This window comes from Mobula hypostoma, unplaced genomic scaffold (assembly GCF_963921235.1).
Source record: "Mobula hypostoma unplaced genomic scaffold, sMobHyp1.1 scaffold_36, whole genome shotgun sequence".
NCBI lineage: Eukaryota > Metazoa > Chordata > Chondrichthyes > Myliobatiformes > Myliobatidae > Mobula > Mobula hypostoma.
In genome coordinates this window covers 6,503,025-6,529,313 of record NW_026948187.1, presented here as the reverse complement: position 1 = coordinate 6,529,313, position 26,289 = coordinate 6,503,025, and the positions used below count along the sequence as shown (strand labels likewise).

At 56.0% G+C, this 26,289-nt stretch overlaps 1 gene segment (V, D, J or C); it reads left to right on the top strand.

Annotated features, from left to right (window-relative positions):
- The window catches only part of LOC134341568 (T-cell receptor beta chain C region-like), a 65,992-nt gene extending 63,714 nt beyond the window's left edge, over positions 1-2,278 (top strand). The window contains 1 exon segment of the C gene segment in view: positions 1,190-2,278. Within this exon segment, the coding sequence occupies positions 1,190-1,216 (27 nt within the window).
- Positions 2,279-26,289: the final 24,011 nt, after the last annotated feature.

Below are 26,289 nucleotides of genomic sequence, written 5' to 3'. Positions count from 1 at the left end.
CTCTCTATCTATCTCTCTCTCTCTATCTATCTATCTCTATCTCTATCTCTCTCTATCCATCTATCTCTCTCTCTCTATCTATCTATCTATCTATCTCTCTATCTATCTCTATCTCTCTCTATCTCTCTCTCTATCTCTCTCTCTATCTCTCTCTCTCTCTTTCTCTCTCTATCTATCTATCTCTATCTCTCTCTCTCTATCTCTCTCTCTCTATCTATCTATCTCTATCTCTATCTCTCTCTATCCATCTACCTCTCTCTCTCTATCTATCTATCTATCTATCTATCTCTCTATCTATCTCTATCTCTCTCTATCTCTCTCTCTCTCTCTATCTAGCTATCTATCTCTATCTCTATCTTTCTCTTTCTCTCTATCTCTCTCTCTATCTATCTATCTATCTCTATCTCTCTCTATCTCTATCTATCTATCTATCTATCTCTATCTCTCTCTATCTCTATCTATCTCTCTCTATCTATCTCTATCTCTCTCTCTATCTCTATCTATCTCTCTCTCTTTCTCTCTCTATCTATGTCTATCTCTCTCTCTATCTATCTATCTCTCTCTCTATCTCTCTCTCTATCTATCTATCTCTATCTCTCTCTCTCTCTATCTATCTATCTATCTCTCTCTATCTCTCTCTCTATCTATCTATCTCTATCTCTATCTCTCTCTCTCTATCTATCTATCTATCTATCTCTATCTCTATCTCTCTCTCTCCCTCCCTCCCTCTCTCAGATCTCCCCTCGGCGTCCACCGTTCACAAGCCCGGCCAGCCTCTCGTTACAGCTCTCATGCCCTCTCATTTCTCGGTGGCGCAGTGAGATCAGCGCCGGACTCCGGAGCCCAGGTTGCTGAGTTCGAATCCATGCCGGGCCACCCCCCGAGCGCTTTTTCCACCCGTGCCGGGTTGAGTGTCGAGCTAGCCACTCGGTCTCGTAAAAAAAAAATCAAGTCAGGAACGTGCATAACGTGACCCGGTTAATCCTGACTCCATGTGCCAGACAAGAATGCCACGCTTAAAAAAAAGTCTAGATGGCGAACGGAGGGATTTAGACCGTGTGGAGGAAGAGGGGGAGTCGGGGTCGTTGTCTTAATTAGTCCGGCACCGACACAGTTGTTGGCGTCGGTGTTCCAAGTTCTCCGATGTAAGCGTCGCCGTTTTTGTTTCTTTTTCCCTTTTCTATTCCAGACATCGCATAGCAAACGATTCGACTGATGGGCCAGGAGAAGGGTCAGGGGCGCTTGAAGGGAAGGAGGGGGACCCCCGGCGTATCCTGCCCCCTGGAAGGGAGCGTCATCGTCGGCCCTCGAGATGACCCGCCTGTCGGGCCGGCCGGCCGGTGCTCCCCGACTCTGGCCCTCTGAGCAGTGCGCTCGGCCCGGACTTGCCCTTCCGCTCTCCTGCGCCAGCTTTGCCATTCGGTCACTTCCCGTCTCTGCCGCTCGGCTGGCACAGTGGATAGAGCTGGATGCGATCATTGTGTGTGTGTGTATGTGTGTGTGTGTGTGTGTGTGTGTGTGTGTGTGTGTGTGTGTGTAACAGACAGAGAGAGAGGCCTCAGTGAAGTGTGTCTGAGTGTGTGACAGGGAGAGAGAGAGAGCGAGAGGGGGCTGAGAGCGTGAGAGGGTCCCGATCCCAGTGAAGTGTATCTGAGTGTGTGTGTGTGTCTGTTCGTATCTCGAGGGCTTACGCTTCGTTTCTTTTTCCCAGTTTCCTCCATATCCACGTTGTCATCGCTGGTCCCCCTGATTTGTATACTTTGATCATTTAATTTCACCTTAATGGGACAGTTTCACAATGTTCTGCTTTTTTCTGATGTCGTTACTCTGGGGCTCTATTCCTTCACAATTCCACAACTTAATGGATTCGTAAGTTTATTATTGTGATTCGGTGATTTCATGACTTCAATTTCACAATCCCATGATGTAGGAATTTGCTATTTCACAATTTTATGACTTGTGAGTTCCATAATTTCTGTTTTGTGACCTCATGATTTCATGATTTCTGTTTTGTAATTTCATGATTCTGTGATTTTTATTTTGTAACTTCATGACTCTGCAATTTCTATTTTTGCATGATATCTGTTCATTTGTAAAGATGTAATAACTTCTTGATTCCGTGATTTCATGATTTGTGTCTTCCTGATTCCATGATTTATATCTTTATATGATATTATAAATTCTTCATTCAGTGATTCCGATTCTTTTCATCTTTCTGTAACTTTATCATTAAATGATTCCTACTTTTTCACGATGCTGTAACTTCGCGATTCCATGATTTCTATTATAAATGATTTCATAATTTCATGCTGCCGTGATTATTTTTTATGAGTTTATGAATTGATGAATGCATTATCTCATCATTTTATAACTGCTTGAATTCATGATCTGAGGAATTCCCGGTGCTATGATTCAAGAAATCGCGAGATTTCGTAGCGTTGTGAGCATAGGACAAAACAGCACAGTACAGGCCCTTCGGCCCACGATGCTGTGCTGACCGCTCTGCCTACTTCAAAATCAATGTAACCCTTCAGTTCCACAAAGCTTTCAATTTGCTTTCATCTGTGTGCTTACCTAAGAACCCCCGATGTCTCCGCCTCTACACCACGTTCAACACACCTACCCCCCTCTGAGTAAAGAAAGCTAACTCCGATACCCGCCCCACTCCACCCTCCCCTCCATACTTCCCTCCAATCTCCTTGAATTGTGACTCTGGCTGTCCACCCGAACATCTTGTGCACTTCCATCAAGTCACCTTTCATCCCCCTTCAGTCCTAAAAGAAAAGCCCCAGCTCGCTTAACCTCTCCCCAGAAAACATGCTCTCTAATCCAGGCAGATGGTAAATCTCCTCCGCACCCTCTCTAATCCAGACAGCATCCCGGTGAATCTCCTCGGCACCCTCTCTAATCCAGACAGCATCCTGGTGAATCTCCTCGGCACCCTCTCTAATCCAGGCAGCATCCTGGTGAATCTCCTCTGCACCCTCGCTAATCCAGGCAGCACCCTGGTGAATCTCCTCTGCACCCTCTCTAATCCAGGCAGCGTCCCGGTGAATCTCCTCAGCACCCTCTCTGATCCAGGCAGCATCCGGGTGAATCTCCTCTGCACCCTCTCTGATCCAGACAGCATCCTGGTGAATCTCCTCTGCACCCTCTCTAATCCAGCAGCATCCTGGTGAATCTCCTCTGCACCCTCTCTAATCCAGGCAGCATCCTGGTAAATCTCCTCTGCACCCTCTCTAATCCAGACAGCATCCTGGTGAATCTCCTCTGCACCCTCTCTGATCCAGGCAGCATCCGGGCGAATCTCCTCTGCACCCTCTCTGATCCAGACAGCATCCTGGTGAATCTCCTCTGCACCCTCTCTAATCCAGGCAGCATCCTGGTAAATCTCCTCTGCACCCTCTCTAATCCAGACAGCATCCTGGTGAATCTCCTCTGCACCCTCTCTGATCCAGGCAGCATCCGGGCGAATCTCCTCTGCACCCTCTCTGATCCAGACAGCATCCTGGTGAATCTCCTCTGCACCCTCTCTAATCCAGCAGCATCCTGGTGAATCTCCTCTGCACTCTCTCTAATCCAGGCAGCATCCTGGTAAATCTCCTCTGCACCCTCTCTAATCCAGGCAGCACCCTGGGGAATCTCCTCTGCACCCTCTCTAATCCAGGCAGCGTCCCGGTGAATCTCCTCTGCACCCTCTCTGATACAGGCAGCATCCGGGCGAATCTCCTCTGCACCTTCTCTGATCCAGACAGCATCCTGGTGAATCTCCTCTGCACCCTCTCTAATCCAGACAGCATCCTGGTGAATCTCCTCTGCACCCTCTCTGATCCAGGCAGCATCCGGGCGAATCTCCTCTGCACCTTCTCTGATCCAGACAGCATCCTGGTGAATCTCCTCTGCACCCTCTCTAATCCAGGCAGCATCCTGGTGAATCTCCTCTGCACCCTCTCTAATCTAGACAGCATCCTGGTGAATCTCCTCTGCACCCTCTCTAATCTAGGCAGCACCCTGGTGAATCTCCTCTGAACCCCCTCTAATCCAGGCAGTTTTGTGGATGTATCAAATCTCTCCTCAACGTTCTGCGGTCCAGGGAATACAGTTGCAACCTGTTCAATATTTCCTTACATCTCTGGTCCTCCGGAGATGTACGTTGTACTTTTTCGGCCTTGTTTACATCTGTCCTGCGGGCAGGTGACCAAAGCTGCCGGCAATACCCCAAACGAGGCCTCGCCAACACCCTCTACAACTTCAACAGCGCATCCCGTCTCCTGCACTCAGTACTTGCATTTACGGCGGCCAAAGTGCCGAAAGGTCTGTTTCCCGCCCTGTCGACCTGCGACGCCACTTTCAAGGAATTATGGGGCCGGTGTTTCCAGAACCTTTTGCTCCACCGCATCCGTCAGTGCCCGACTGGTCAGCCTGGTTGGTCCGACCGGAATACAACGCCTCGCACTTGTCTGTATTGAATTACACCTATGCTATTTCAGGGTTGCAAGCAAACGCCACTCTCCATGGAATAAAAAACCTCCCCCGCACATCCACTTCCCTCCAATCACCCTGGAAGTATAGAAACATAGAAACATAGAAAATAGGTGCAGGAGTAGGCCATTCGGCCCTTCGAGCCTGCACCGCCATTTATTATGATCATGGCTGATCATCCAACTCAGAACCCCGCCCCAGCCTTCCCTCCATACCCCCTGACCCCCGTAGCCACAAGGGCCATATCTAACTCCCTCTTAAATATAGCCAATGAACTGGCCTCAACAGTTTGCTGTGGCAGAGAATTCCACAGATTCACCACTCTCTGTGTGAAGAAGTTTTTCCTAATCTCGGTCCTAAAAGGCTTCCCCTTTATCCTCAAAATGTGACCCCTCGTTCTGGACTTCCCCAACATCGGGAACAATCTTCCTGCATCTAGCCTGTCCAATCCCTTTAGGATCTTATACGTTTCAATCAGATCCCCGCTCAATCTTCTAAATTCCAGCGAGTACAAGCCCAGTTCATCCAGTCTTTCTTCATATGAAAGTCCTGCCATCCCAGGAATAGAAATAATGTATGTACAGTGTAGTTTCACTGAACAGAATCGGGAAAATCAAGCCAAAGCCGACCCGTAGAGAAAAAAAAAGTATGCCCCCGTCGTATTCGCCATTTCCGACCCCCGTGGGGTGGGGGGCGGGGTAAAAAGTCTATGATAGTCCACCTGATCTTTGACTCTTGCCCTCTTGTAGTCAGGTCACCTCTCACCTTCCCAGTGGCGTGCGCCTGGGGCAGCCCCATGACACGCAGGCTCAGCTACCGAGCCCGGGGTGGGGTGGGGTGGGGAGAGGGCCCGTTTCTACTGACGGGAGAGGGGGCGAAGGCGGGTTCCCGCCCCCCCCCCCCCCACGGAGCCTGTCAGATTTGCCGGGGGGGGAGGGGGCGCGCATCGGCCGCGGTCGGCAGCTCGTCTCGGGGAAGGAAAACTCCAACCCCCTCGCTGCCCCGCGGCTGGGCCCACTCAAGGGAAGAGCTTCGGAGTCAACCCCCGGTGGGGGCGGGGGTGGAAATCCGGAGCTGGGTGTCCCTACACCGACGGGCAACTCCCGGTGCCGAACTGCGTCGGGTCTCGGCCGTTCCTCTGGGCTCCTCAGAGATGCGTGGAGGGCGGGGTGCTGCGTGGGCAAGAGCTTGGCCTACTGGTCGTTACCGAGCAGGGCCGGGACGCAACCTCCAAGGTCTATCCAAGGAGCCTGGCAGGGCTTCAGAGAGGGTGCGAGGGCAGGCGAACGGGTTGGACAACCTCGGGATGATCTCTCCGGCGCGCCAGAAGGCTGGAGGGGAAACTGGCAGGGGTTTATAGGATGACAAACGAACACAGCCGCCATCTTTATCCTTTTGAACATAGAACATAGAACAGTACAGCACAGTACCGGCCCTTCGGCCCACAATGTTGTGCCGACCCTCAAACCCTGCCTCTCATATAAGCCTCCACCTTAAATTCCTCCATATAACTGTCTAGTAGTCTCTTAAACTTCACTAGTGTATCTGCCTCCACCACTGACTCAGGCAGTGCATTCCACGCACCAACCACTCTCTGAGTGAAAAACCTTCCTCTAATATCCCCCTTGAACCTTGAAAGTAAAAAACTTTCCCCTTGAACTTTCCACCCCTCACCTTAAAGCCATGTCCTCTTGTATTGAGCAGTGGTGCCCTGGGGAAGAGCCGCTGGCTATCCACTCTATCTATTCCTCTTATTATCTTGTACACCTCTATCATGTCTCCTCTCATCCTCCTTCTCTCCAAAGAGTAAAGCCCTAGCTCCCTTAATCTCTGATCATAATGCATACTCTCTAAACCAGGCAGCATCCTGGTAAATCTCCTCTGTACCCTTTCCAATGCTTCCACATCCTTCCTATAGTGAGGTGACTGGAACTGGACCCAGTACTCCAAGTGTGGCCTAACCAGAGTTTTATAGAGCTGCATCGTTATATCGCGACTCTTAAACTCTATCCCTCGACTTATGAAAGCCAGCACCCTATAAGCTTGGGAGAAGGTGCCCTAACTGTGAGAAGGGGTAATTACGAAGGAGCTGTCAGGAGCATTTATTGTTCCTCACACAGACAGAGCGGTTGGTGACTGGAATAACTTGCCAGTGGTTCCGACAGAGGCAGATACAAAATGGAGGCGTTTGAGAGCCTCTTCGACAGACACGCGGGTGTCCAAACTTCAGGGGACGGACTGACGGTGCGGTGGTAGAAGGGTGGTGGACGCTGGGGAGTGTCGAAGGATAGAGGGACACACACCGTGAATGGCGGGGAGAATCGAGTGAGAGGGGGACCTCGGTGTCCGGGGGTAGGACGCACACACCGTGAATGGTGGGGAGTGTCGAGGGACAGAGGGACGTCGGTGTTCGAGGGTAGGACACACATACCGTGAATGGCGGGGATGTTGAGTGACAGGGGGACCTCGGTGTACGAGGGTAGGACACATACCGTGAATGGTGGGGAGTGTCGTGGGACAGGGGGATCTCGGTGTACGAGGGTAGGACACACACCGTGAATGGTCGGGAGCGTCGAGGGACAGGGGGACCTAGGTGTCCGGCGGTAGGACACACACCGTGAATGGTGGGGATGTCGAGGGACAGGGGGGCCTAGGTGTACGAGGGTAGGACACACACACCATGAATGGTGGGGATGTCGAGGGACAGGGGCACCTAGGTGTCCGGCGGTAGGACACACACCGTGAATGGTGGGGATGTCGAGGGACAGGGGGGCCTAGGTGTACGAGGGTAGGACACACACACCGTGAATGGTGGGGATGTCGAGGGACTGGGGCACCTCGGTGTCCGGGGGTAGGACACACATACCGTGAACGGTGGGGAGTGTCGAGGGACAGGGGGGCCTAGGTGTACGAGGGTAGGACACACACACCGTGAATGGTGGGGATCTCGAGGGACAGGGGGACCGAGGGGTCCGGCGGTAGGACACACACCGTGAATGGTGGGGAGTGTCGAGGGACAGGGGGGACTCGGTATACGAGGGTAGGACACACACACGGTGAATGGTGGGGAGTGTCGAGGGACAGGGGGACATCGGTGTACGAGGGTAGGACACACACACCGTGAACGGTGGGGAGTGTCGAGGGACAGGGGGACCTAGGTGTACGAGGGTAGGACACACACCGTGAATGGTGGGGATGTCGAGTGACAGGGGGACCTCGGTGTCCGGGGTAGGACACACACACCGTGAATGGTGGGGATGTTGAGTGACAGGGGGACCTCGGTGTCCGGGGGTAAGACACACACCGTGAATGGTGGGGATGTCGAGGGACAGGGGGACCTTGGTGTCCGGGGGTAGAACACACAGACCGTGAATGGTGGGGATGTCGAGGGACAGGGGGACCTAGGTGTCCGGCGGTAGGACACACACCGTGAATGGTGGGGAGTGTCGAGGGACAGGGGGACCTAGGTGTCCGGCGGTAGGACACACACCGTGAATGGTGGGGAGTGTCGAGGTACAGAGGGGCCTAGGTGTACGAGGGTAGGACACACACACCGTGAACGGTGGGGAGTGTCGAGGCACAGGGGGACCTCGGTGTCCGGGGGTAGGACACACATACCGTGAACGGTGGGGAGTGTCGAGGGACTGTGGGGCCTAGGTGTACGAGGGTAGGACACACAAACCGTGAACGGTGGGGAGTGTCGAGGCACAGGGGGACCTCGGTGTCCGGGGGTAGGACACACATACCGTGAACGGTGGGGAGTGTCGAGGGACAGGGGGACCTCGGTGTCCGGGGGTAAGACACACACCGTGAATGGTGGGGATGTCGAGGGACAGGGGGACCTTGGTGTCCGGGCGTAGGACACACAGACCGTGAATGGTGGGGATGTCGAGGGACAGGGGGACCTAGGTGTCCGGCGGTAGGACACACACCGTGAATGGTGGGGAGTGTCGAGGGACAGGGGGGCCTCGGTGTTCGGGGGTAGGACACACACACCGTGAATGGTGGGGATGTTGAGCGACAGGGGGACCCCGTTGTCCGGGGGTAGAACACACACACCGTGAATGGTGGGGAGTGTCGAGCGACAGGGGGACCTCGGTGTCCGGGGGTAGGACACACACACCGTGAACTGTGGGGAGTGTCGAGGGACAGGGGGACCTAGGTGTACGAGGGTAGGACACACATACCGTGAACGGTGGGGAGTGTCGCGGGACAGGGGGGCCTAGGTGTACGAGGGTAGGACACACACATCGTGAACGGTGGGGAGTGTCGCGGAACATGGGGGCCTCGGTGTCCGGGGGTAGGACACACACACCGTGAATGGTGGGGATGTTGAGCGACAGGGGCACCCCGTTGTCCGGGGGTAGAACACACACACCGTGAATGGTGGGGAGTGTCGAGCGACAGGGGGACCTCGGTGTCCGGGGGTAGGACACACACACCGTGAACTGTGGGGAATGTCGAGGGACAGGGGGACCTAGGTGTACGAGGGTAGGACACACACCGTGAATGGTGGGGAGTGTCGAGGTACAGGGGGGCCTAGGTGTACGAGGGTAGGACACACACACCGTGAACGGTGGGGAGTGTCAAGGGACAGGGGGGCCTAGGTGTACCAGGGTAGGACACACACACCGTGAATGGTGGGGATGTCGAGGGACAGGGGGACCTCGGTGTCCGGGGGTAGGACACACACACGGTGAATGGTGGGGAGTGTCGAGGGACAGAGGGACCTCGGTGTCCGGGGGTAGGACACACATACCGTGAACGGTGGGGAGTGTCGAGGGACAGTGGGGCCTAGGTGTACGAGGGTTGGACACACACACCGTGAATGGTGGGGAGTGTCGAGGGACAGGGGGGCCTAGGTGTCCGGGGGTAGGACGCACACACCATGAACGGTGGGGAGTGTCGAGGGACAGGGGGACCTCTGTGTACGAGGGTAGGACACACACACCGTGAATGGTGGGGATGTTGAGTGACAGGGGGACCTCGGTGTCCGGGGTTAGGACACACAGACCGTGAATGGTGGGGATGTCGAGGGACAGGGGGACCTAGGTGTCCGGCGGTAGGACACACACCGTGAATGGTGGGGAGTGTCGAGGGACAGGGGGGCCTCGGTGTTCGGGGGTAGGACACACATACCGTGAACGGTGGGGAGTGTCGAGGGACAGGGGGACCTCGGTGTCCGGGGGTAGGACACACAGACCGTGAATGGTGGGGATGTCGAGGGACAGGGGGACCTAGGTGTTCGGCGGTAGGACACACACCGTGAAGGGTGGGGAGTGTCGAGGGACAGGGGGGCCTAGGTGTACGAGGGTAGGACACACACACCGTGAACGGTGGGGAGTGTCGAGGGACAGGGGGATCTCAGTGTACGAGGGTCGGACACACATACCGTGAACGGTAGGGAGTGTCGAGGTCCAGGGTGGCCTAGGTGTACGAGGGTAGGACACACACACCGTGAATGGTGGGGAGTGTCGAGGGACAGGGGAGCCCAGGTGTACGAGGGTAGGACACACACACCGTGAACGGTGGAGAGTGTCGCGGGACAGGGGGATCTCGGTGTACGAGGGTAGGACACACATACCGTGAATGGTGGGGAGTGTCGAGGGACAGAGGGACCTCGGTGTCCGGGGGTAGGACACACACACCGTGAATGGTGGGGCTGTTGAGTGACAGGGGGACGTCGGTGTCCGGGGGTAAGACACACATACCGTGAACGGTGGGGAGTGTCGAGGGACAGGGGGACCTCGGTGTCCGGGGGTAGGACACACACACCGTGAATGGTGGGGATGTTCAGTGACAGGGGGACGTCGGTGTCCGGGGGTAGGACACACATACCGTGAACTGTGGGGAGTGTCGAGGGACAGGGGGACCTCGGTGTCAAGGGGGTAGGACACACACACCGTGAATGGTGGGGATGTTGAGTGACAGGGGGACCTCGGTGTCCGGGGGTAGGACACACATACCGTGAACAGTGGGGAGTGTCGAGGGACAGGGGGACCTCGGTGTCCGGGGGTAGAACACACACCGTGAATGGTGGGGAGTGTCGAGGGACAGGGGGGCCTAGGTGTGCGAAGGTAGGACACACACACCGTGAATGGCGGGGAGTGTCGAGGGACAGGGGGGCCTAGGTGTCCGGGGGTAGGACACACACACCGTGAATGGTGGGGATGTTGAGTGACAGGGGGACCTCCGTGTCCGGGGGTAGAACACACATACCGTGAACTGTGGGGAGTGTCGAGGGACAGGGGGACCTCGGTGTCAAGGGGGTAGGACACACACACCGTGAATGGTGGGGATGTTGAGTGAAAGGGGGACCTCGGTGTCCGGGGGTAGGACACACATACCGTGAATGGTGGGGAGTGTCGAGGTACAGGGGGGCCTAGGTGTACGAGGGTAGGACACACACACCGTGAACGGTGGGGAGTGTCGAGGGACAGGGGGACCTAGGTGTACGAGGGTAGGACACACACCGTGAATGGTGGGGATGTCGAGGGACAGGGAGGCCTCGGTATACGAGGGTAGGACACACACACCGTGAATGGTGGGGAGTGTCGAGGGACAGGGGGACCTCGGTGTACGAGGGTAGGACACACACCGTGAACGGTGGGGAGTGTCGAGGGACAGGGGGGCCTAGGTGTACGAGGGTAGGACACACACACCATGAATGGTGGGGAGCGTCGAGGGACAGGGGGACCTAGGTGTACGGGGGTAGGACACACACACCGTGAATGGTGGGGAGCGTCGAGGGACAGGGGGACCTCGGTGTCCGGGGGTAGGACACACACCGTGAATGGTGGGGATGTTGAGTGACAGGGGGACCTCGGTGTCCGGTGGTAGAACACACATACCATGAACTGTGGGGAGTGTCGAGGGACAGAGGGACCTCGGTGTCCGGGGGTAGGACACACACCGTGAATGGTGGGGATGTCGAGTGACAGGGGGACCTCGGTGTCCGGGGGTAGGACACACACACCGTGAATGGTGGGGATGTTGAGTGACAGGGGGACCTCGGTGTCCGGGGGTAGGACACACATACCGTGAACGGTGGGGAGTGTCGAGGGACAGGGTGACCTAGGTGTACGAGGGTAGGACACACATCGTAAATGGTGGGGATGTCGAGGGACAGGGAGGCCTCGGTATACGAGGGTAGGACACACACACCGTGAATGGTGGGGAGTGTCGAGGGACAGGGGGACCTCGGTGTCCGGGGGTAGGACACACACACCGTGAATGGTGGGGATGTTGAGTGACAGGGGGACCTCGGTGTACGAGGGTAGGACACACACCGTGAACGGTGGGGAGTGTCGAGGGACAGGGGGGCCTAGGTGTACGAGGGTAGGACACACACACCGTGAACGGTGGGGAGTGTCGAGGGACAGGGTGGCCTAGGTGTACGAGGGTAGGACACACACACCGTGAATGGTGGGGAGTGTCGAGGGACAGGGTGGCCGAGGTGTACGAGGGTAGGACACACACCGTGAACAGTGGAGAGTGTCGAGGGACAGAGGGACCTTGGGGTCCGGGGGTAGGACACACACACCGTGAATGGTGGGGAGTGTTGAGGGACAGGGGGACCTCGGTGTACGAGGGTAGGACACACACCGTGAATGGTGGGGATGTCGAGGGACAGGGGGACCTCGGTGTCCGGGGGTAGGACACACACACCGTGAATGGTGGGGAGTGTCGAGGGACAGGGGGACCTCGGTGTACGTGGGTAGGACACACACCGTGAACGGTGGGGAGTGTCGAGGGACAGGGTGGCCGAGGTGTACGAGGGTAGGACACACACCGTGAACAGTGTAGAGTGTTGAGGGACAGAGGGACCTTTGGGTCCGGGGGTAGGACACACACACCGTGAATGGTGGGGATGTTGAGTGACAGGGGGACCTCGGTGTCTGGGGGTAGGACACACATACCGTGAACTGTGGGGAGTGTCGAGGGACAGAGGGACCTCGGTGTCCGGGGGTAGGACACACACACCGTGAATGGTGGGGATGTTGAGTGACAGGGGGACGTCGGTGTCCAGGGCTAGGACACACATACCGTGAACGGTGGGGAGTGTCAAGGGACAGGGGGACCTCGGTGTCCGGGAGTAGAACACACACACCGTGAACGGTGGGGATGTTGAGTGACAGGGGGACCTCGGTGTCCGGGGGTAGAACACACACCGTGAATGGTGGGGAGTGTCGAGGGACAGAGGGACGTCGGTGTCCGGGGGTAGGACACGCATACCGTGAATGGTGGGGATGTTGAGTGACAGGGGGACCTCGGTGTCCAGGGCTAGGACACACATACCGTGAACGGTGGGGAGTGTCAAGGGACAGGGGGACCTCGGTGTCCGGGAGTAGAACACACACACCGTGAACGGTGGGGATGTTGAGTGACAGGGGGACCTCGGTGTCCGGGGGTAGAACACACACCGTGAATGGTGGGGAGTGTCGAGGGACAGAGGGACGTCGGTGTCCGGGGGTAGGACACGCATACCGTGAATGGTGGGGATGTTGAGTGACAGGGGGACCTCGGTGTACGAGGGTAGGACACACACACCGTGAACGGTGGGGAGTGTCGAGGGACAGGGGGATCTCGGTGTACGAGGGTAGGACACACACACCGTGAACGGTGGGGAGTGTCGAGGGACAGGGGGACCTCGGTGTCCGGGGGTAGGACACACACACCGTGAACGGTAGGGAGTGTCGAGGTCCAGGGTGGCCTAGGTGTACGAGGGTAGGACACACACACCGTGAATGGTGGGGAGTGTCGAGGGACAGGGGAGGCCAGGTGTACGAGGGTAGGACACACACACCGTGAACGGTGGAGAGTGTCGCGGGACAGGGGGATCTCGGTGTACGAGGGTAGGACACACATACCGTGAATGGTGGGGAGTGTCGAGGGACAGAGGGACCTCGGTGTCCGGGGGTAGGACACACACACCGTGAATGGTGGGGCTGTTGAGTGACAGGGGGACGTCGGTGTCCGGGGGTAAGACACACATACCGTGAACGGTGGGGAGTGTCGAGGGACAGGGGGACCTCGGTGTCCGGGGGTAGGACACACACACCGTGAATGGTGGGGATGTTCAGTGACAGGGGGACGTCGGTGTCCGGGGGTAGGACACACATACCGTGAACTGTGGGGAGTGTCGAGGGACAGGGGGACCTCGGTGTCAAGGGGGTAGGACACACACACCGTGAATGGTGGGGATGTTGAGTGACAGGGGGACCTCGGTGTCCGGGGGTAGGACACACATACCGTGAACAGTGGGGAGTGTCGAGGGACAGGGGGACCTCGGTGTCCGGGGGTAGAACACACACCGTGAATGGTGGGGAGTGTCGAGGGACAGGGGGGCCTAGGTGTGCGAAGGTAGGACACACACACCGTGAATGGCGGGGAGTGTCGAGGGACAGGGGGGCCTAGGTGTCCGGGGGTAGGACACACACACCGTGAATGGTGGGGATGTTGAGTGACAGGGGGACCTCCGTGTCCGGGGGTAGAACACACATACCGTGAACTGTGGGGAGTGTCGAGGGACAGGGGGACCTCGGTGTCAAGGGGGTAGGACACACACACCGTGAATGGTGGGGATGTTGAGTGAAAGGGGGACCTCGGTGTCCGGGGGTAGGACACACATACCGTGAATGGTGGGGAGTGTCGAGGTACAGGGGGGCCTAGGTGTACGAGGGTAGGACACACACACCGTGAACGGTGGGGAGTGTCGAGGGACAGGGGGACCTAGGTGTACGAGGGTAGGACACACACCGTGAATGGTGGGGATGTCGAGGGACAGGGAGGCCTCGGTATACGAGGGTAGGACACACACACCGTGAATGGTGGGGAGTGTCGAGGGACAGGGGGACCTCGGTGTACGAGGGTAGGACACACACCGTGAACGGTGGGGAGTGTCGAGGGACAGGGGGGCCTAGGTGTACGAGGGTAGGACACACACACCGTGAATGGTGGGGAGCGTCGAGGGACAGGGGGACCTCGGTGTCCGGGGGTAGGACACACACCGTGAATGGTGGGGATGTTGAGTGACAGGGGGACCTCGGTGTCCGGTGGTAGAACACACATACCATGAACTGTGGGGAGTGTCGAGGGACAGAGGGACCTCGGTGTCCGGGGGTAGGACACACACCGTGAATGGTGGGGATGTCGAGTGACAGGGGGACCTCGGTGTCCGGGGGTAGGACACACACACCGTGAATGGTGGGGATGTTGAGTGACAGGGGGACCTCGGTGTCCGGGGGTAGGACACACATACCGTGAACGGTGGGGAGTGTCGAGGGACAGGGTGACCTAGGTGTACGAGGGTAGGACACACATCGTAAATGGTGGGGATGTCGAGGGACAGGGAGGCCTCGGTATACGAGGGTAGGACACACACACCGTGAATGGTGGGGAGTGTCGAGGGACAGGGGGACCTCGGTGTCCGGGGGTAGGACACACACACCGTGAATGGTGGGGATGTTGAGTGACAGGGGGACCTCGGTGTACGAGGGTAGGACACACACCGTGAACGGTGGGGAGTGTCGAGGGACAGGGGGGCCTAGGTGTACGAGGGTAGGACACACACACCGTGAACGGTGGGGAGTGTCGAGGGACAGGGTGGCCTAGGTGTACGAGGGTAGGACACACACACCGTGAATGGTGGGGAGTGTCGAGGGACAGGGTGGCCGAGGTGTACGAGGGTAGGACACACACCGTGAACAGTGGAGAGTGTCGAGGGACAGAGGGACCTTGGGGTCCGGGGGTAGGACACACACACCGTGAATGGTGGGGAGTGTTGAGGGACAGGGGGACCTCGGTGTACGAGGGTAGGACACACACCGTGAATGGTGGGGATGTCGAGGGACAGGGGGACCTCGGTGTCCGGGGGTAGGACACACACACCGTGAATGGTGGGGAGTGTCGAGGGACAGGGGGACCTCGGTGTCCGAGGGTAGGACACACACCGAGAACGGTGGGGAGTGTCGAGGGACAGGGTGGCCGAGGTGTACGAGGGTAGGACACACACCGTGAACAGTGTAGAGTGTTGAGGGACAGAGGGACCTTTGGGTCCGGGGGTAGGACACACACACCGTGAATGGTGGGGATGTTGAGTGACAGGGGGACCTCGGTGTCTGGGGGTAGGACACACATACCGTGAACTGTGGGGAGTGTCGAGGGACAGAGGGACCTCGGTGTCCGGGGGTAGGACACACACACCGTGAATGGTGGGGATGTTGAGTGACAGAGGGACCTCGGTGTCCAGGGCTAGGACACACATACCGTGAACGGTGGGGAGTGTCAAGGGACAGGGGGACCTCGGTGTCCGGGAGTAGAACACACACACCGTGAACGGTGGGGATGTTGAGTGACAGGGGGACCTCGGTGTCCGGGGGTAGAACACACACCGTGAATGGTGGGGAGTGTCGAGGGACAGAGGGACGTCGGTGTCCGGGGGTAGGACACGCATACCGTGAATGGTGGGGATGTTGAGTGACAGGGGGACCTCGGTGTCCAGGGCTAGGACACACATACCGTGAACGGTGGGGAGTGTCAAGGGACAGGGGGACCTCGGTGTCCGGGAGTAGAACACACACACCGTGAACGGTGGGGATGTTGAGTGACAGGGGGACCTCGGTGTCCGGGGGTAGAACACACACCGTGAATGGTGGGGAGTGTCGAGGGACAGAGGGACGTCGGTGTCCGGGGGTAGGACACGCATACCGTGAACGGTGGGGAGTGTCGAGGGACAGGGGGACCTCGGTGTCCGGGGGTAGGACACACACACCGTGAACGGTGGGGAGTGTCAAGGGACAGGGGGACCTCGGTGTATGAGGGTAGGACACACACACCGTGAATGGTGGGGAGTGTCGAGGGACAGAGGGACGTCGGTGTACGAGGGTAGGACACACACACCGTGAACAGTGGTGATGTTGAGGGACAGGCAGCCCTCTGGGTTTTCGAATAGGAGGTAGATAGAAAATAGGTGCAGGAGCAGGCCATTCGGCCCTTCGAACCTGCACCGCCACTCAGTATGATCATGGTTGATCATCCAACTCAGAGCCACGCCCCAGGCTTCCCTCCATACCCCCTGACCCCCGTAGCCACAAGGGCCATGTCTAACTCCCTCTTAAATATAGCCAATGAACTGGCCTCAACTGTTTCCTGTGGCAGAGAATTCCACAGATTCACCACTCTCTGTGTGAAAAAGTTTTTCCTCATCTCGGTCCTAAAAGGCTTCCCCTTTATCCTGAAACTTTCACCCCTCGTTCTGGACTTCCCCAACATCGGGAACAATCTTCCTGCATCTGGCCTGTCCAATCCCTTTAGGATTTTAGACGTTTCAGTAAGATCCCCCCACCCCTTAATCTTCTAAATTCTTCCAAAAGTGTGAGACGCGTCATTGGCTGGACACGGCACCGGTTGCCGTTGGGAGCTGCGTGTTTTGTTCCTGTTGTTGTGCCCTCTTAACACCTGGCCCGCGTCCGTCTCTGCAAAACAATGTTTCTCGGAACACTCGGCCGGGTAAGCAGACGCGGCCCCTCTCCGCGGTCGAGATCACATCCTGCCTTCGGTCGGAAACTGAGTCGAACCGAGAGCTGAGGGGGCGGGTGGGGGGAAGCGGATGCAGCTTCGAGAAGAAAAACACACACACAGGGGCCAGGTGGCGGGACGCGGCCGCCGGTCCCCAGAGGAAGTGGCGGTGGGTGAGGGGTGGTGTTAGAGGGAGGGGAAGGGGGGGGGGGAGGTTTGAGCCGGGACACGAAGCGCATCCGCCTCTCGGCGGCGAAACTGGGTCACGGCGTCAGGCCGAGCGGGGCGCTGCGGTCGGGGGGGTGGGGCGCCTCTTTTGGCTTCGTGGGCCCGGGAAGCTGGGAGGGGAGGGAGGGGGGGTGCTGGTGCTGGGAGGGCAGCTCGCCTCGCTGTTGGCACCTGCCTCACCCGAACAAACCCTTCCCCCCCCCCACTCTCTCTCACATTCTCCCTGTCCTTCCACCCCCCACCCCCTTGCCCTGGGACACCGGGGCAGGGCCATTGGATTTGATGCCCAAACCAATTGGCCCACTGGTCACTACAGAACGTCTCTCTCTCTGGTGCTCCCCTCTCCCTCGCCCCCTTTCCCGGCCAGGATCCCCCCCCCCCCCCGGCCCTCGCCCGCTCTCACTCCACAGCTCAGACCCGGATCGGAGTCAGGGTTATCATCGCTCACACAGGTTATCATCTCTTTTAAGGCAGCGGTGCAGTGTAATACATTAAATTACTACGGTACTTGCTGTCTCCCTCTAGCTCGCTCTCCTTCTTGGTCTCACTCCCCCCCCCCCCTTTCTCCTTCTTCCTCTCCCTCTCACTCGTTCTCGCCCTCCACCTCCGTATCTGAGTCTTTCTTTCTCTCTGCCTCACTGTATCTCTCTCCGTCTTGTTTCTCCCTCCCTCCCTCACTTTCTCGTTCTGCCTTTATCTCTCTCTCTCTCTCTCTCTCTCTCTTGCACACTCTGCCTCTCAGTATCTTCCCCTTGTTCGTTTCTCCCTCCGTGTGTCTGTGTCCCCTTGTCTCTGTTCCTCTCTCTCCCTCTCCCTGTATCTATCGCCTCTCTCTCCTTCTCTCTTTCTGTTCCTCTCTCCCTCTCCCTGTATCTATCTCCTTCTCTCTCTCTGTTCCTCTCTCCCTCTCCCTGTATCTATCTCTTCTCTCTCTCTGTTTCTCTCTCTCCCTCTCCCTGTATCTATCTCTTCTCTCTCCTTCTCTCTGTTTCTCCCTCTCCCTCTCCCTGTATTTATCTCTTCTCTCTCCTTCTCTCTGTTTCTCTCTCTCCCTGTATCTATCTCTTCTCTCTCTCTGTTTCTCTCTCTCCCTCTCCCTGTATCTATCTCTTCTCTCTCCTTCTCTCTGTTTCTCTCTCTCCCTCTTCCTGTATCTATCTCTTCTCTCTCTCTGTTTCTCTCTCTCCCTCTCCCTGTATCTATCTCTTCTCTCTCCTTCTCTCTGTTTCTCTCTCTCCCTCTCCCTGTATCTATCTCTTCTCTCTCTCTGTTTCTCTCTCTCCCTCTCCCTGTATCTATCTCCTCTCTCTCTCCCTCTCCCTGTATCTATCTCCTCTCTCTCTTTCTTTCTCTCTCTCCCTCTCCCTGTATCTATCTCTTCTCTCTCTCTGTTTGTCTCTCTCCCTCTCCCTGTATCTATCTTCTCTCTCTCTCCCTCTCCCTGTATCTATCTCCTCTCTCTCTTTCTTTCTCTCTCTCCCTCTCCCTGTATCTATCTCTTCTCTCTCCTTCTCTCTGATTCTCTCTCTCCCTCTCCCTGTATCTATCTCTTCTCTCTCCTTCTCTGTCTCTGTTTCTCTCTCTCCCTCTCCCTGTATCTATCTCTTCTCTCTCCTTCTCTCTCTGTTTCTCTCTCTCCCTCTCCCTTTGTCTCTCTCCTCTCTCCTTCTCTGTTTCTTTCTCTATCCCTCTCCGTGCCTCTCTCTTATTTCTGTCTTTCTCCCTTCCCTCTTTCTCTATCTCTCTCTCTGTCTCCTTGTCCCCTTTTCCTCTCTCTCCCTCTTCCTTTATCTCTCCCCTCTCTCCCTCGCGCGCTCTCTCTCTCTTTCTCTCCCTCCCTCCCTCCTTCTCTCTGTGTCTCTCTTTCTTTCTGTCTTTATCTCTCCTCTCTCTCTCTCCCTCATTCTACCTCTCCATATCTCTTTCTTATTTCTTTCTTTCTCCCTCCCCTCTTTCTCTCTCTCTCTCTCTCCCTCTTCATTTATCTCTCCTCTCTCTCTGTTCCTCTCCCTCCCTCTTCTTTCTTTCTTTCTCCCTCCCCTTTATCTCTCTCTCTCTCTGTCTGCTTGTACCTTTTTCCTCTCTCTCCCTCTTCCTTCATCTCTCTCTCTCTTTCTCTCCCTCTCTCCCTGCTTCTATCTGTGTCTCCCTTTCTTTCCCTCTCTTTATCTCTCCTCTCTCTCTGTTTCTCCCCCACCCCGTTCCCTTGTTTCTCCTTCCCTCTCTCTCTGTCTCCTCTTTCCCTCTATCTTCCTCTCCTTTCATCTCCCTCTCTGCCTCGCTCTCCCTCTCTACATCACTGCTTCGCCCTCCATTTCTATCTCTCCCTCCGAGTGCCTCTTTCTCTCTCTCCCCCCACCCCCGCCGTCAATCTCCTGTCCATACGTCTCTCCTTCCTATCTCCCTCCCTCCATCTCCCTCTCTGTCTCCGTCCTTTCTTCTCTATCGGTCTCTCCACCCAACCCTCCCCCCCCAAAAAAAAACCACACCCCCGTCTCCCCGGCCAACCTGACATCGGGGGTGGGGAAATTACTGACGGGAATTTCGAGGGATACGGTTTACCACCGATTCAACGGACAGAGTCCCACAGACAATAACAGACAATAGGTGCAGGAGTAGGCCATTCGGCCCCTTCGAGCCAGCACGCCATTCACCGTGATCATGACTGGTCATCCACAATCAGTATCCAGTTCCAGCCTTATCCCCACAACCTTTGATTCCATAGAAACCATAGAAACTACAGCACAGAAACAGGCCCTTTGGCCCTTCTTGGCTGTGCCGAACCATTTTCTGCCTAGTCCCACTGACCTGCACACGGACCATATCCCTCCATACACCTCCCATCCATGTATCTGTCCAATTTATTCTTAAATGTTAAAAAAGAACCCGCATTTACCACCTCATCTGGCAGCTCATTCCATACTCCCACCACTCTCTGTGTGAAGAAGCACCCCCTAATGTTCCCTTTAAACTTTTCCCCCCTCACCCTTAACCCATGTCCTCTGGTTTTTTTCTCCCCTTGCCTCAGTGGAAAAAGCCTGCTTGCATTCACTCTATCTATACCCATCATAATTTTATATACCTCTATCAAATCTCCCCTCATTCTTCTACGCTCCAGGGAATAAAGTCCTAACCTATTCAACCTTTCTCTGTAACTGAGTTTCTCAAGTCCCGGCAACATCCTTGTAAACCTTCTCTGCACTCTTTCAACCTTATTTATATCCTTCCTGTAATTTGGTGGACCAAAACTAAACACAATACTCCAGATTCGGCCTCACCAATGCCTTATACAACCTCATCATAACATTCCAGCTCTTATACTCAATACTACGATTAATAAAGGCCAATGTACCAAAAGCTCTCCTTACGACCCTATCTACCTGTGACGCCACTTTTAGGGAATTTTGTATCTGTATTCCCAGATCCCTCAGTTCCACTGCACTCCTCAGTGCGTAACCATTAACCCTGTATGTTCTACCTTGGTTTGTCCTTCCAACGTGCAATACCTCACACTTGTCTGCATTAAACTCCATCTGCCATATTTCAGCCCATTTTTCCAGCTGGTCCAAGTCCCTCTGCAGGCTCTGAAAACCTTCTTCGCTGTCCACTACACCTATTCCGCTATCTTTAAGAGCTCTATCCATCTCTTTCTTGAAAGCATCCAGAGACTTGGCCTCCACAGCCTTCTGGGGCAGAGCATTCCACATATCCACCTCTCTCTGGGTGAAAAAGTTTTTCCTCAACTCCGTTCTAAATGGTCTACCCCTTATTCTCAAACTGTGGCCTCTGGTTCTGGACTCACCCATCAGCGGGAACATGCTTCCTGCCTCCAGCGTGTCCAGTCCCTTAATAATCTTATGTTTCAATCAGATCCCCTCTCATCCCTCTAAATTCCAGTGTATACAAGCCCAGTCGCTCCGATCTTTCGACATATGAGAGTCCCGCCATCCCGGGAATTAACCTCGTGAACCTACGCTGCCCTCCCTCAATAGCAAGAATGTCCCTCCTCAAATTTGGAGACCAAAACTGCACACAGTACTCCAGGTGTGGTCTCAGCAGGGCCCTGTACAGCTGCAGAAGGACCTCTTTGCTCCTATACTCAACTCCCCTTGTTATGAAGGCCAACATACCATTAGCTTTCTTCAGTCTGAGGTGCGCAGACCTCTTGCTTAATGGTGTCGCCCCGTGGAACAAGACAGTTTGGCATACCCCCGGTTGGGGGGAGTCCAAATCTCAGGCCGGGTGGGATTTTCCGCGAGTCTTTCTCCTCGTTTTACCGGGGAGAAAATCAGGGAAACACAGACCATACAAACCCACAGCACTGTTAACAGGACGGTTAAAAATGTAACCAAGGCAAGTACATGTCTGATAGAGCTATTTAGAAAAGCATATAATTCAGACAACGGCAGCGGAATAATTTCAAGCGTGTATAAGAGTTTGTCAAATCTTAAAACACACTCGACTTCATACATTCAAACAAAATGGGAGAATGGAAGGTGGGATAATAATATCTGAGGAAGACTGAACAATAATATAGAGGTATTGTGTGCAGTTTTGGTCCCCTAATCTAAGGAAAGACATCCTTGCCACAGAGGGAGTACAAAGAATGTTCACCAGATTTATTCCTGGGATGGCAGGACTTTCATATGAAGAAAGACTGGATGAACTGGGCTTGTACTCGTTGGAATTTAGAAGATTGAGGGGGGATCTGATTGAAACGTATAAGATCCTAAAGGGATTGGACAGGCTAGATGCAGGAAGATTGTTCCCGATGTTGGGGAAGTCCAGAACGAGGGGTCACAGTTTGAGGATAAAGGGGAAACCTTTTAGGACCGAGATGAGGAAAAACTTCTTCACACAGAGAGTGGTGAATCTGTGGAATTCTCTGCCACAGGAAACAGTTGAGGCCAGTTCATTGGCTATATTTAAGAGGGAGTTAGATATGGCTCTTGAAGCTAAAGGGATCAGGGGGTATGGGTGGAAGGCTGGTACAGGGTTCTGAGTTGGATGATCAGCCATGATCATACTGAAGGGCGGTGCAGACTCGAAGGGCCGAATGGCCTACTCCTGCACCTATTTTCTATGTTTCTATGTTTCTATGGAAGTGTACCAGTTCACAGAAATGGAGGGAGTTCGGGTGGAAAAACTTGAGAAGATATTTTATTACATCCCCTCAGAAATCCCATTTTTGCGGGAGAAATTGTGGAAATCAAAATGCAATCCATTATCATAATTTCTGGGAATGCCCCGTTATCAAAGACTCTTGGAGTGGGATACACAATGCCCTGCAAGACATCTTTAAATGTGAAATACCCTTCGAGAGTAAGACCATATATTTTGGGTATATACCTCAAGAATGTTTGAAAAGAGATAAACGTTTAATGACTATACTGCTGGTGGCTGGTAAAAAGACCCTTACCAGGAAATGGTTATCACAGGAGAGGCCAACTTTAAATGCATGGATGGAAATTACAATGGACATTTACAAAATGGAGACGATAACAGCATCTGTTAATCATAAGGTGGAACAGTTTGATTCATACTGGAAAAAAGTGGTTTAACTACATAACATCTCATAGGCCTGATTTTATTGGCTTGTGAGAATAAAATCAGGCCTATGAGGTGTTACGTAGTTAAACGATTCTTTCCAATATTGGTGAAAAAAAAACACTCTCTACTTTGTACATAGTTTTATTCTTTCGATTGTTCTTTCTTTCCTCTCCTTTCTGTAAGTGTATACCTCAGATAAATATTATGTGGAATTTGTGACAAATATGACTATATGATATTTATGTACAGTATCTGAAATACATCTGATGGAAATGTTTGCTTGATGATGAAATCCAATAAAAAAAAATTACCAAAAAAATAGAACCCCACAGCACATTACAGGCCCTTCGGCCCACAATGTTGTGCTGGCCATGTAACCTACTGCCTAAGGGAGATAGGGGCTTTACTCTTTGGAGAGAAGGAGGATGAGAGGAGACATGATAGAGGTGTACAAGATAATAAGAGGAATAGATAGAGTGGATAGCCAGCGCCTCTTCCCCAGGGCACCACTGCTCAATACAAGAGGACATGGCTTTAAGGTGAGGGGTGGGAAGTTCAAGGGCGATATTAGAGGAAGGTTTTTTACTCAGAGAGGGGTTGGTGCGTGGAATGCACTGCCTGAGTCAGGGGTGGAGGCAGATACACGAGTGAAGTTTAAGAGACTACTAGACAGGTATATGCAGGAATTTAAGGTGAGGGGGGTTATATGGGAGGCAGGGTTTGGGGGTCGGCACAACATTGTGGGCCGAAGGGCCTGTACTGTGCTGTACTATTCTATGTTCTATATTTTCCCTCTATTTTCCTAAGCTCCGTGTACCTATCTAAGAGTCTCTTAAAAGACCTGATCGTAACCTCCTCCAGCACCGTCGCCGGCAGCCCATTCCACGCACTCACCACTCCCTGCGTAAAGAAAACTTACCCCCTGACATCTCACCTTCTCTCTATTTCCGAGCACCTTAAAACTACGTGCCCCTCGTGTTGCGCAGTGCTGTAGTTATTCTCTGTATTGCACGGCGCCTAACAGGGTGGACACTGGGTGTCTGGTGCCGGGGTTCTGCTGCTGTAGCCGGGCCTTCTCAAGCTTTGACGTGCCGAGGTTTCGGAGACGCTCCCCTGCACGCCGCTGTTGCAACGGGCCCGGTTATCTGAGAGACATCGCCCGGCGCTGAAAGTCCCAGCGGGTCGGCGGTTCCAGAGATACTCAAGCCTCCCCGTCTGGCACCAGCATTCACTGCGCGGTCGAGGTCACTCGGAGCACCTTTCGTTCCGCCCTCCCGCTCCGAGGTTTGGCCTGAGCCTCCTGACCACGTCGGCGTGCTTCACCGCATCGGGTTGCCGCCGCGTGATTGGCTGATCAGACACTTGCATTAACGAGCGGGAGTACGGGTCCACCTCACAAAGTGGCCAGCGAGGGGAGTCTGTCTGGACTCTCATTTTCTTCCCGGGTATGGGATGGAGGGGGTGAGGGAGACGGGGAGGGGTGTAGGGGATGGAGGGGTGACGGAGATGGGGAGAGGTGTAGGGGAGGAAGGGGGTGAGGGAGACGGGGAGGGGTGTAGGGGAGGAAGGGGGTGAGGGAGACGGGGAGGGGTGTGGGGGAGGGTGGGGATGATGGAGATGGGGAGGGGTGTAGGGGAGGGAGGGGGTGACGGAGACGGTGAGGGATGTAGGGGATGGAGGGGCCGACAGAGACGGAGAAAGGTGTAGGGGAGGGAGGGTGGGTGACGGAGACGGGGAGGGGTGTAGGGGAGGGAGGGGTGAGGGAGACGGTAAGGGGTGTAGGGGAGGGAGGGGGTGAGGGAGACGGGGAGGGGTGTAGGGGATGGAGGGGCTGACGGAGACGGGGAGGGGTGTAGGGGAGGAAGGGGGTGAGGGAGACGGGGAGCGGTGTAGGGGATGGAGGGGCTGACGGAGACGGGGAGGGGTGTAGGGGAGGAAGGGGTGAGGGAGACGGGGAGGGGTGTAGGGGAGGGAGGGGTGACGGAGACGGGGAGGGGTGTAGGGGAGGAAGGGGGTGAGGGAGACGGGGAGGGGTGTAGGGGAGGAAGGGGGTGAGGGAGACGGGGAGGGGTGTAGGGGAGGGAGGGGGTGACGGAGACGGGGAGGGGTGTAGGGGAGGGAGGGGGTGACGGAGACGGGGAGGGCTGTAGCGGATGGAGGGGCTGACAGAGACGGGGAGGGGTGTAGGGGAGGGAGGGCTGACGGAGACGGGTAGGGGTGTAGGGGAGGAAGGGGGTGAGGGAGACGGGGAGGGGTGTGGGGGAGGGAGGGAGTGACGGAGACGGGAAGGGGTGTGGGGGAGGGAGGGAGTGACGGAGACGGGGAGGGGTGTAGGGGATGGAGGGGGTGACGGAGACGGGGAGGGGTGTAGGGGAGGGAGGGGGTGACTGAGACAGGGAGGGGTGTAGGGGAGGGAGTGGGTGACGGAGACGGGGAGGGATGTAGGGGAGGGAGGGGGTGACGCAGACGGGGAGGGGTGTAGGGGAGGGAGGGGTTGACGGAGACGGGGAGGGGTGTAGGGGAGGGAGGGGCTGACGGAGACGGAGAGGGGTGTAGGGGAGGAAGGGGGTGAGGGAGACGGGGAGGGCTGTAGGGGAGGGGGGGCTGACGGAGACGGGGAGGGGTGTACGGGAGGAAGGGGGTGAGGGAGACAGGGAGGGGTGTAGGGGATGGAGGGGCTGACGGAGACGGGGAGGGGTGTAGGGGAGGGAGGGGCTGACGGAGACGGAGAGGGGTGTAGGGGAGGAAGGGGGTGAGGGAGACGGGGAGGGCTGTAGGGGAGGGGGGGCTGACGGAGACGGGGAGGGGTGTACGGGAGGAAGGGGGTGAGGGAGACAGGGAGGGGTGTAGGGGATGGAGGGGCTGACGGAGACGGGGAGGGGTGTAGGGGAGGAAGGGGGTGAGGGAGACGGGGAGGGCTGTAGGGGAGGGGGGGCTGACGGAGACGGGGAGGGGTGTACGGGAGGAAGGGGTGAGGGAGACAGGGAGGGGTGCAGGGGATGGAGGGGCTGACGGAGACGGGGAGGGGTGTAGGGGATGGAGGGGCTGACGGAGACGGGGAGGGGTGTTGGGTAGTGAGGGTACGGAAAGGGGGAGGGGTGTACGGGAGGGAGATGGGGAGGGGTGTAGGGGATGGAGGGGCTAACGGAGACGGGGAGGGGTGTAGGGGAGAAAGGGGGTGAGGGAGACGGGGAGGGGTGTAGGGGATGGAGGGGCTGACGGAGACGGGGAGGGGTGTAGGGGAGGAAGGGGGTGAGGGAGACGGGGAGCGGTGTAGGGGATGGAGGGGCTGACGGAGACGGGGAGGGGTGTAGGGGAGGAAGGGGTGAGGGAGACGGGGAGGGGTGTAGGGGATGGATGGGCTGACGGAGACGGGGAGGGGTGTAGGGGAGGAAGGGGTGAGGGAGACGGGGAGGGGTGTAGGGGATGGAGGGGTGACGGAGACAGGGAGGGGTGTTGGGTAGTGAGGGTACGGACAAGGGGAGGGGTGTACGGGAGGGAGATGGGGAG